General features: G+C 34.1%; 7 protein-coding genes across 7 annotated transcripts; 4 read left to right on the forward strand and 3 right to left on the reverse strand. All coding sequences in view use genetic code 12, as the record gives it.

The window, feature by feature from the left end:
• Nucleotides 1–182: 182 nt before the first annotated feature.
• Nucleotides 183–1,247, reverse strand: DEHA2E04928g (DEHA2E04928p; the record flags this gene model as incomplete). Its single annotated transcript, XM_459534.1, has 1 exon — nucleotides 183–1,247. One exon carries the CDS (start codon nucleotides 1,245–1,247, stop codon nucleotides 183–185), a length of 1,065 nt encoding a protein of 354 aa, XP_459534.2.
• Nucleotides 1,248–1,291: 44 nt separating this feature from the next.
• Nucleotides 1,292–4,291, forward strand: DEHA2E04950g (DEHA2E04950p; the record flags this gene model as incomplete). Its single annotated transcript, XM_002770375.1, has 1 exon — nucleotides 1,292–4,291. One exon carries the CDS (start codon nucleotides 1,292–1,294, stop codon nucleotides 4,289–4,291), a length of 3,000 nt encoding a protein of 999 aa, XP_002770421.1.
• Nucleotides 4,292–4,369: 78 nt separating this feature from the next.
• On the reverse strand, nucleotides 4,370–5,644 carry DEHA2E04972g (DEHA2E04972p; the record flags this gene model as incomplete). The annotated part of the gene is made up of 1 exon (XM_002770376.1): nucleotides 4,370–5,644. The coding sequence occupies one exon, from the start codon at nucleotides 5,642–5,644 to the stop codon at nucleotides 4,370–4,372; it is 1,275 nt and encodes a 424-aa protein (XP_002770422.1).
• Nucleotides 5,645–5,806: 162 nt separating this feature from the next.
• DEHA2E04994g (DEHA2E04994p) lies at nucleotides 5,807–7,450 on the forward strand (the record flags this gene model as incomplete). Its single annotated transcript, XM_002770377.1, has 1 exon — nucleotides 5,807–7,450. The coding sequence occupies one exon, from the start codon at nucleotides 5,807–5,809 to the stop codon at nucleotides 7,448–7,450; it is 1,644 nt and encodes a 547-aa protein (XP_002770423.1).
• A 338-nt stretch (nucleotides 7,451–7,788) lies between these two features.
• Nucleotides 7,789–8,928, forward strand: DEHA2E05016g (DEHA2E05016p; the record flags this gene model as incomplete). Its single annotated transcript, XM_459538.1, has 1 exon — nucleotides 7,789–8,928. The coding sequence occupies one exon, from the start codon at nucleotides 7,789–7,791 to the stop codon at nucleotides 8,926–8,928; it is 1,140 nt and encodes a 379-aa protein (XP_459538.2).
• A 177-nt stretch (nucleotides 8,929–9,105) lies between these two features.
• DEHA2E05038g (DEHA2E05038p) lies at nucleotides 9,106–9,639 on the forward strand (the record flags this gene model as incomplete). Its single annotated transcript, XM_459539.1, has 1 exon — nucleotides 9,106–9,639. One exon carries the CDS (start codon nucleotides 9,106–9,108, stop codon nucleotides 9,637–9,639), a length of 534 nt encoding a protein of 177 aa, XP_459539.2.
• A 270-nt stretch (nucleotides 9,640–9,909) lies between these two features.
• On the reverse strand, nucleotides 9,910–11,043 carry DEHA2E05060g (DEHA2E05060p; the record flags this gene model as incomplete). The annotated part of the gene is made up of 1 exon (XM_459540.1): nucleotides 9,910–11,043. One exon carries the CDS (start codon nucleotides 11,041–11,043, stop codon nucleotides 9,910–9,912), a length of 1,134 nt encoding a protein of 377 aa, XP_459540.2.
• Between the last annotated feature and the right edge of the window lie 758 nt (nucleotides 11,044–11,801).

Below are 11,801 nucleotides of genomic sequence, written 5' to 3' on the forward strand. Positions count from 1 at the left end.
TTTACAGTTAACGTTACATTTAGAAAAGTTGTGTTTTTTATTCTTTGATGTAATATCTTAATTTATTTTTTTCCCCCTGTTTGATTTTTGATGTGGTTTACGTTTCAAATATATGTTTTAAAATTACCTATAATACTACGTAGATCTGAGAATTGAATTAAGCACCTTACCAGAAAATACTTCTAAAGCTTATCGCTCTTTATCAAATGGCCTATAACATTCTTGAACGTCTTGATCAAATCTTTAAGATCACAATTTTTTAGTAGGCTTTCACATTGTATAATTATTTTGTCATCTGAATCGACCCCCGATATAATACAACTTACCTCCTTTATCTCGTCATTGGTACAAACAAGATTAATTTCTGATGCTCTTTTACTGTTCGATACGCGATTCAGTAAAGTTATATTTATTCTCTGACATTGTAGATCTTTTTCAACTTTTTCTATAACAACTCTACCTTGACTCGACCTATTTTTTGAGATATGGTCATATTTAATATTTCGGAGAAAATCAAACTTATCATGTTTATATTGAATTTGAATCAAGTGTTCTCTGATTTGTTGGGTGAATTTTGAGAAGGCTACTTCCTCATCCTCGTGTAGACATTCACTATATTCAGATAATGGTAAATATACCGGTAACGTATGTCTATAAACTTCCCATTTCATAGTTGTTTCAAGTCCTTTTTCGGTATTCTTCATCTTTCGTAGTATAACGTAATGTGGTGTGATAAATTTGCGTTTATAATGTGAGAAAACATCAAACCGTAAGCCCATAATTTCATCGTTTTCATCGAACAAAAATGGATTTAATGGAAAAGACGTAACACCTCCAAACCTGAATATATTTTCATACAAAATATTCTGTTTCATTTCAAGAATGGTCTCTGATTTGGCCTTAAAATCACTAGCAATAATGTCTAGTTTTTGTCTCTTTGTTACTACTTCTGTACTTTCTTCTTCTTCCACATCATCTAATACATTCGTAAAATATTTTCGTATTGACTCATCAAAGCAACTGTTTTTTATGACTGGTGGTCCATCTATATCATAATTGGCCTTTGAATGACCGTGTATTTCTTGCAAATTGTAGGGTTCATCACCTTGTCTCAATGACTCTTCAAGATCTTTAGCTTGTGCTAGTAATGCCGAATATTCCTTGTCAAGTAAGCCAATTTCCAGGTGTAACGATTGGATATCCCCTTTCACCTCCTGTATCTCTATTTGCAAGGAATCTGCACTCATTTCAGCTCTTAGTACCTTGATGAGGTCACTATATATAGTTGTTTATGTTGAAATCACGCTGGATCCATGCTTCGCGCATTTTACTAAAAATTATCTATTTGAAATATAGCGTTATAATAAAAAGCTTTAAACTAATCCCCAGAAGGAGTCTTGTGGCTATTATAATGAGTAATAAGTTTTCTAACTTGTATTGGTCTGCGGACTATAAGTCAGGAATTGACAAATTGACCCAACAATCATTAAGATCTATAAAACAACTTCATGAATTACGAAAACTTATATTCAATTACATGCAATATTTCCATTCTAACAGTGAATATTTGAATAAGTTGGGGATAGAAACGTTTTCGTTTGAAAGTGGGTTTAGGCCAATAGTACCGAAAGAATCAATTGAGTTTCCATCAAAGAATCGGGCTGTCAGAAAAGTTAGTGGTAGTTTCCAGAGGAGAACCGTTTCACAAGCAGAACGTCATTTAGATTCTGTAAAAGCACTTGATCATAAAGAATTACATGACACCGAAGAAACTGAGTCTGATAAGAAGAAACCACATCTCACAAGTATGTCTGATGCGTTCGAACTCTGTGTTAAGAATATATCAGACGAATCGCACAGTTTAATAAATTTGGCATCTGTTATAGATCGTGAAATACTAGAAGGCATCACAGATTTTATAAAGGAGCATGAACCCCGAGTAAAAGAAACATTAAAAGAATTTTCCGAACTCCTTAGTGACTACGATACAACGTTTAAGGAGATAGAAGCAATTGAAGTGGAATATGATGAATACTTGAGACTAAAAGAGTTTTCTAGAATTGACCCACAAAATGGAAAAGACAATGAGATCCATGAAGATATATCGGCTTCTAGTGATAATAGTATTCCTAATTCTGCATCAGAGAATATAGACAAGTCATTCTCCGATTCAACACCGCATGCCAGCTTACAAGATTCTGGATTTGAGTTTCCATTACCTATTGGAAGTACAAAGGTTAAGAAACAATCAGATTTAACCTCATTGCTACAAAAGATGATAGCATCCATTTCAACAATTAGAAGAAAAATTCCTTTACCGGGATACAAAAATGAAATTTTCAGTAGTGACCATTTATGCGATTGGTTATCAAAACAGAGACCTTGCGGTTTGAATCCTAGTCGTCTGAATATGGAAAAGTTCGGGCAAGCCTTACTTGATTTAAAGTTGATAGTAGGCACTGGGATTTGGTCCAAGAAGTTTAAAAGTGAGGGAATGTGGTTTGAATGGTCTGACCTTGCCGTGCAAATTGCAAATTACGATTTATCTGATACTGAAAAGTATGAACACGTCTCAACGAAGATCCCAAAATTAACTATTGATGACACTACTAGTAACTTTATGAATGACATGGCACAAAATACATCAAAAAGATTTAATGGTCTATTTAATACCGTCAAATCTTCAATTTTAAAAAATAATTATTCCGAACACTTGAATAACTTAGAAGCAAAGTATAATGAAAGTTATTTGGAATTGCAAGATTTGAAACATTTAATTGACCTAGAAGTTACTAATAAGTCAACTGCGTTGGAGAGGTTTGAAAAAATGAAAATTGAACTAGTATTCAAAAGTTTAACCAAATTACATGAAATTTTATACAACATTTCATTAACAACAACTACAAGATTACATAAATTGGCATCGGAATATATTGTGAATATTAACTCAGCAACTAATTATACCCATGAATTTGATAAATTACTAGAAGAATTTAATACTGGTATTTATTTTCCCTCGACAATTTCACCAAATATTTTGGGGAACCCTCAATTTGGTGCCATTCAATCAAATAAGAATTTCCAAAATTTAAAGTACCAATTCAATCTATATAAAGATATACCATTACAACCTCAATTGACGCAGTCAGAAGAAAATTCCAATCGTCTATTGAGCATATCCTCGTTGCCCATTTTCCTTTATCAAATCATTAATTTAATCGAAGAACAAGAAAATAATGAAGAGGTAAAGCAATGTTGGGTAAGTCCGATAGATCATCAATGTAATTGGACTATTAAAGAACTGATTATTAATAGAGTAAATGTTTACGTGCCTGAATCGGAGCTTGATGTTTCAAAGGAACTAGAAATCCATAAGGATATGTCTGAAAGGGTTGTTTCGTATTTGCGTACATTGCCTAGTAGTAGCTTGATTAGCTTTTTCAAGAACTGGTTATTGGAAATAAGTGACTCCTTGATACCGTGTATGGTGTTTGACTCATTACTAAATAATTATAAGAATGATATATCGGAATCAGATAAGCAAGCTATAGACAAGAGAAGAAATGAAACGGCGAAATTGATAAGCACAATTCCGAGGAGTAATTTAAGTTCACTCATTTATATTATTGAACACATATGTGAAGTATTTAGTTTAGGGCAAATACCAGGTTTTGGCTATGCCGATGAAATATCTGAAGAACTTAAAGAGCCGAGTAATGAATCAAAGTTAAATGAAATAGCTACGGAATTGAATTCCATGGAAGCTATAGGTTCTGTACCATTCATCCATTTAATTTTGAGGCCATCACCTGTTAAGCATTCTTCTGGCTTCAAACCGCCTTTGAAGGCATATAATTCTATATTAGTGGACTTGCTTGATATAGATGTTAGGTCGAAATTGTTCAACAGTCTAATCGCACACGAAAAGAACTACATATTTAAAAAAGAGAATGAAAAGAAAGCCTTAAACATCCAGGTAAAAAAAATTGCACAACATCCAAAACTGGAATCACTGGCAAACAAGAATATTGTTAGCACTCTTCCAAAGACGCCTAATCCTTTAAACGGGGGAGATAGCTTTAGTTTGAGACCTTTTAGGACTAGACCTACGCCTAATCCTTCACCCTCTAATTCACCTAGACATACACCGCATAATTCCCTTGAGGCAGGTGGGGGGGAGCTAAAAGTAAATAAATTAAGGGAAAAATCTATAGCTGATGATACAAACAGGACAAGAAGTTCTAGCGCCAGCTTTTTGGCCCCAAATATAGATATTGAATTCGAAGAATAAGCTTAAGTGTCTAAATAAACGCATATAACATCATGTATAATATTATTAAATCATTAGTCATTAGTCCTGTACATCTATTTACCTTTTATTATCATTAATAGAGATCCTTGAATTTTCTCTTCCCATACCGGTCATAGTAATTCTTTGTACTTTTTTCAACTGCTTTACACTGAACATCAAAAGAATTAATAAAAGAATAGACCCCCCACCAACGACAAGTTCAAATCCTCCGTCAGTTTCCTCGATAAAATTTTCGAGATTCATACCATATAATGCAGCAATGTATAATGCACAACCCATCGATAATAATCCGGTGGAGAATTTCAATCCCAACAACATTAACTCGTTACGGTTAGAGTCCAAAACGATATTAATGATTTCCTCACTGGTTTTTATTTGGGATCTCAAATTTTCAACAGTTTGTACTATTTCATCAATAGTTTTATAGTAGGACTCCAACAACATCTCCGCTTCTGCATGGTTCGCTTGTAAACGAGGCTTTCCTTTTGAAATTTCAGTAAGGTACAACGCATTCAATTCATCATTTTGTTCTAGTATATTATCGAGTAAGTCTCTGATTAATTTCGTTTTTTGATGGAATTGTGCTATCTTCTTAGACTGTATCAATAAATAACGCAACTTCACTCTTTCTATAGATTCTTCTAACCTCGATAAAATATTTTGCAATACAGTCTTGTGAACATTCATCTCTGTCGTTAGGTTCAACATAACGTGAATTAAAATACACTCTAGGGCCCTAAATTCATACGGCAAATCATCCTGTTCATTTTTCGTTTTCAACTTCTCATTCATGTCTTTGAGAAACGAGCCATGAGAGTGTGATTTGTTCATTCCTGATCCAGAATTCTTCGAAAGACTGTCGAATATCACGACAGTGTCACTTTTAATTAATGCTTTTATGTTCGACAAATTTAGTAAAATACTATTTCCTCTAGTGACTATCGATGGCACAATATCAACATTTATGTTATTCATCGACGACATATTACTACCATGATAATGTCTGGTTATCTTACGAAAGTCTCTAGGAACTAGATTATGCGTCTTCATGAATTGCAGTCGTCTAATATCCTTTCCGTGCACTACTATATCACCTTTACTGTCAAATATTGTACATCTTATATATGCATTTTCACTGTGCTGCTTATTTGTAGACAATGCTTTCATTAATAGTACATCATTGAATGCTTCTGAATTGGCATCTTGACATCTCCTAGTATTGGAGAATAGCCTTATGTTGTAGATATCTCGAAATTTCGAAGATATTAATGAACCTGTTCGCAAATAGGATTGCCTAACACCTCCTAAGCATATTTTGCTTATAGAATACATTTGACTGATGTATTAAGAAATTACTGCATCATCTAGGTTCTTCAAAAATCATTTTTTGATATTTTGGTGATGTCGCGCTCATAACGATGAATTTTGTTTACATTTCAGAAGCTCATAAGAGATCATTCTATATTAGACCTGTTCTTTTGATTCTCGTTTGATATGGGAATAAGGATACAGTCTGCAGATGAGCTACAAGTGTGTGAAGAAGTTGGTAGAGGTGGTTTTGGTGTAGTATATCGAGGAGTGATAAAAGCAACTAATGAAGAAGTAGCTATCAAGCAGATCGATTTGGAAAATGAACAAACGGATTTATTTGAAGTTAATAAGGAAATTATGATAATATCAGAATGTCGACTCTCTCAGATTACACAGTATTACGGCTGTTTTGTTAATCATTACAAGTTATGGGTAATAATGGAGTATGTGAACGGAGGATCATTATTTGAGTTATTGAAACCTGGGGCTGTAACTGATGAGAATGTAATTCTGATAATTGCGAAGGAAATTCTCATTGCTCTAGAATATTTGCATGACCAAGGTAAGATACACCGGGATTTGAAGTCGCAGAATATTTTGCTCAATCAGACGGGGGAGGTGAAATTAACTGATTTTGGGGTTTCAACTCAATTGTCTTCGAATTTTTCACGCAGAAATACAACTGTCGGGACGCCGTACTGGATGGCCCCAGAGGTTATATTGAACAATAATGGAGGACATAGTTATAAGGCAGACCTATGGTCCTTGGGTTGCTGTGTTTATGAATTATTTACAGGAAAACCTCCGTTACAGAATCACTTCTCACCAATGAAGGCCTTAAGACAGATTTCGAGGTGTCATTATGAAAATAACTTTGCTGAACTTATAGGCTTGGATGACCTTGAAATCTCTGGTTCTTTCAAAGACTTTTTATGCCTGTGTTTTATAATTGAACCCAAGGAAAGATTTTCAGCCACTAAATTACTAAAACATAAATTTATAACAAATGTTTCATTATCTGATAATGACAAAAAAAAGATAGTAAAGAAGCTTATTACAAATAAGCGAAGATGGGATCAGGAGAATCATGTCATTCAAAAGCAAAACTATTACGTGCCAACGGAAATAAGGAACAATCAAAAGAAATGGAACGAGAACGAACTAGATGAACAGAAAACGATCCATTTTGACTTCAGCCTGATACAAGAATCAGCTTCCGAAAATCCGATTATACAATACCCTCCTAGTCCTACGGCATCGCAGAAGTCCTCTAGAGAATCGTCATTGTCGCCAACTTCAGATAGTAAAGAAACTAACCAAGACCCGCCATTACCTAAGCTAAATTATCAATCATTATCAAAAATAAATACAAAGCAGGAAAATTTGAAGAAAACAATCGAGCCAGAGCTTCGTAAAATATTGAACAAAGTGTTCCATAAGCTAGACTCTAAAAACAGTTTGACAACACAACAATACGATTTGTTAGTGACTTTTAATGATAACATGCTAAACCTTATGAGTTTCATTCAATATTCTGAGCCAAATAATGCACCTTATAATAAGCTTTTAATTTGTCAATATATGAAATACTTTTTGAAGGAACTCTTGAAGCTACCAGCAGAAAGGCAAATGGAAAATAACCCTCGTTTTATGTTGCAAAAGCTAATCATACCTTCAAATTTGAATGTCAAATTAAACACATTAAGGACCATATCCGATACGACTACTATGACCACATTAAACAATAAATCTTTTACCCAATTTGACGAAATTGAATTCAGTTTGTTTGAAACATGGATCGATAAAATGAATGAGAAAATATCTTAGCGTAATCAAATATATAATAGATGTATAATATGAATAGACATTTTGACTTACTTTTGAAATGAAATTTTTATGTATACTTCAATGATCTAGGTTTTTTGTGATAGTTGCAAAATTTACATAATTTTAGCACATTATCATTTCATAACCTTTTTGATGTAAATTTTTTTGTTCCCTGAGGGAAGTATGCTTCACCTCATACAACTTTCTTTACTATATACGAGTCAATGATCTTCATAGGACGTTTGCTGCTTTATACCAGTAGGATGGAATCTTTATTATGATCATCTATATGCAGTACAACCAAATAGATAAACAAAATTCGAAGTATCAAGTAGAAGATGTATTCTCGACGTGAAAAAGATAATGATATGGCTGAATCATCTTTAAAAAGGCAGAAATTGTCGATACAAAATGATGAGGAAGGGATTACTATATCAATGGATGACTTGTATAAAGAAAAATATTCAATAAATAAAGGTTCGCTATCTATAAATACAATCAAAATATCACCAAATGGTACCAAATTTGCTATAGGTTCATCGGATACAAAAGTCAAGATATTTAATTTGAGCAATGGAGAGTTGCTTACTGAATTGATAGGTCATACGAAAGGTATATCAGACCTTGAGTTCTCGCCGATTAACTCTGATATTATAGCATCTTGCTCAGATGATCTTACAATTAGACTCTGGTCAATCAAGAAGGCCCAATGCCTCAAAGTACTTAAGAAACATACGTATCATGTAACTGCTGTTAAGTTTAGTCTGAAAGGCAACATATTGATCAGTGGATCTGCAGATGAAACTATTACTATTTGGGATATAGTATCAGGAATAACTTTGAAGACATTGGCCGCCCACTCAGACCCAGTACTGTCATTAGCATTAACGCCAGATAGCACAATGATAGCGAGTGCATCCTATGATGGATTAATGAGGTTGTTTGATCTAGAGACAGGACAATGTTTGAAAACGTTAACATACAATAGTTCGAGTCATGGAACTGCAACTGCTTCCACGACTGACGTGGTAAATCTTCCTATTTCAAACGTTACGTTCTCACCAAATGGTAAATATATATTGAGTTCAAGTTTGGATGGCGTATTAAGATTATGGGACTACATGAACAATAAGGTTATCAAGACATACTTGGGCATTGGAGGCGGCGAAGTTCCTATAAGTGAAGTGTACAACTGTAGTGCCAAATTTATAACAAAAACGAAAGATCCTTTGATCATTTCTGGGTCCGATAAGTCTGGACTATTAATATGGGATGTTCAATCCAAGAAGATAGTTTACCAGTTCAAATCTTCTGACGAACCAGTGTTCGACATCGATATTTATGATGAAGGAAGAATAATTGCATCATGCAGCAAAGATGGGACTATAAATATAATGGAAATGAATCCAAAATATTTTAAACCTACAGAAGTTCACCCCGAGACAAACAGCTTACCGGAATCGCCAGAAAGTAGTTAATTATGTATCATTTACAAATCATATCACCAATAGACTTGATATTAGTAGCATTTAAAGATTATCAAAGTGACACAAAACCACTTCCTATATTCGAGGAAAAATGACTAGACAAGGGAGTCCTTTAAACAATTATCTATTGGAAGCACCATAAACACACAAATATATATATCAATTACTATGGAACAACAGACTAATTTGTTTAGATTCAACGCAGCACTGTTACGATTACCAAAATCTGCTAAATTGAAATCATTTGGGGTTTATATAGCCGGAGCTTTATACGCAATCGGATTTTGGTCCATGATTGATGCTGCTATATACTCAAAGACCGTTAATGCATCCATAGTTCATATTACCTTTGTTGATTGGATTCCATTCATTTGCTCAACTTTGGGCATGTTGATCGTTAATTCAATTGAAAAGGCTAATCTCTTTAATGATTCAAATAATTCGTTTTTAAGTTCGAATGGAAATAATACCGCATGGGTAGCAAGAGTAATATTATTCTGTGGGTTTTCGTTGTTAGCAGGTGGATTGGCCGGTTCATTTATGGTCTTTATTTTAAAGTTTTTGTTGAAGCATTACGGATTTCCAACGTTAGGCATGGGTGTTTCTAATATAATCTGTAACGGTTGTATAATGTTGAGTTGTATTTCATTATGGTTATCTCAAAACATTGAAGACGAGTATAGTTATAGTTTAGCTTTATAGATTGTACATTCACTCAAAATATATAATAGCATAAGACTTAAATTTAAAACTAGACTAATACAAATTCAAGCAAATTCATTCTAACAGACAGTGCAGCCTGGCAATAAAATTAATCAGTAATCAACAAAATAAATATAAAAATCCTAATAAGGAATAAAGTTGTAATAAAAAAAAAGAGACAGCATACACTTCATCGAAGTAAAATTGGATCATTAGAGAGTTCACGTAACAGTAATAATATACACAAAAATTAAATTTTGAATCTTTCGGTTATGAAGATAATAATTCATCCTTCAAGGGGCCTAATAATTCAAGTTCATAATTGCTGAAATTAAATAAATTCAATCTAATAGGTTCAGAAGATCCTCTTGGATAAACTTGGAAATCATCCTTCTTCAATTCATGGAAAAACGGATGGCATAATACTCTTCTGGGACTTGCTCTTTTTTCCGGTTCATAAACCAATATTTTCATCAATAAATCGATGGCATCAGGTGGAGAATTGCTGAAAATCTGCTTGAATCTTTCTTCAACAGTACACGAAAATAATTTATTTGTGTACATGTTTCCTCTATACTTTGGATTGTTGTTAAAGAAGAATGTTTTCGATGGAGGACCCAATAACTTTGAAATCTCTTTCAATTGAGATTGAGGAGATTCACCTTGGAAGATAGGTTTACCTAAAAACATTTCTGCTATTACGCAACCTAAACCCCAAATGTCAATCTTCGTTGTATAAATCGAACATCCAATAATTAATTCCGGTGCTCTATAATATCGAGAACATATGTAACTAACCGACGGCTGGTCTGGTTCTAATTTTTTGGCGCTCCCAAAATCACATATTTTTAATGTTACTGTTGCAGGGTCTACCAAAATATTCGAAGGCTTGATATCACGATGTGAAATTCCAAAACCATGCAAGTAAAGCATAGCTCTGGCCAATTGGAAAGTGTAGGTCTTCATGTGGGGATATGGTATGGTATATTTTGAATGTCTATAATATTTGATTTCACTTTGTAAATTGGATGGTAAACATTCCATCACCAAATTCTGGTAGATTTTACCATCCGATGAGCTCTTCTTATCAAAAAAGAACCGCAAACTGACTATATTTGGGTGATTTACTACTCTCAATATTTCCAATTCTCTACTTTTGTATTCTGTCTGTGCTGGCACTCTCTTGATAGCAAAGGGCCCGAGCCAAGGCTCTTCTCTATCCTGCTCGCTATCCGTCTTGTAATCTTTCCTCAAAACTGCCTCCACAACCGTTCCGAATGCTCCTTCCCCAATTTTTTTATACTCCCGAACCACCATTCTGTCCGAATGTAATGTGATGTTTTCTACAACTTGGTCCAACACATATTCATTAAATGTGTTATTTGTCAGTCCAACTTGATTCATTTTGGACTTGATGTACTTAAACTGTAAAATCGCTATTATATTGCTTATATTACTCTTGAGTCATATACCTCAATTGCGTGAATGACAACAGGTCAACAGTTGGTTAATGAATTCTCAATATCGATGATCAAGCTTAATGCTTTATATCCTATCGACTAGATTTATGCTTTCAATATGGCGAGGTCCAAAGAGCCGTTATTTGGTGATATTTGTAAATTCAACAACTGGTGTGTAGGCTGTACTGGGCGTGTTATTTTTTTTACCTGTGTTGATTACTGTCAGTTAGGTATTAATCTTCTAGGATTTTTCTATGCCAAATAATGATTTTGGGTATCCTGATGGTTATTCTTCTTCCTCTATCAAATAGATTGAATTGATTAACTAATCCTATGTTGACGCTAAGCAGTAATAACAGTCTGAATCTACGTATCTTGTTAAAGCGACGTGTTTTGAGAGGAGGGGGGATTGTTACCTGTGTACAGGAATAACAGCCCGAATTAAATATTGTATTAAATGGGGTCAAATTAGACGCCTACAAGACTACGGGTAATAATTGTAGATAGTAGGATGTGGATTCCAAGTGGCTGCAGCATGTATTGAATGAAGTGAATATGAGGTAGAAGGAATAAACATCAACTAGGCTGGTTCGTCTGTACCACCGATCGCTCAGAATAATTGTAGACGTGACTATTGGATGGTTCTGCACCACAGCAAAATAGCAGGTAGCTGGTGCCAATCTGGAGTGTAGAAGACGTATG

The sequence above is a fragment of the Debaryomyces hansenii genome (assembly GCF_000006445.2).
Source record: "Debaryomyces hansenii CBS767 chromosome E complete sequence".
In the NCBI taxonomy this organism is placed as follows: Eukaryota; Fungi; Ascomycota; class Pichiomycetes; order Serinales; family Debaryomycetaceae; genus Debaryomyces; species Debaryomyces hansenii.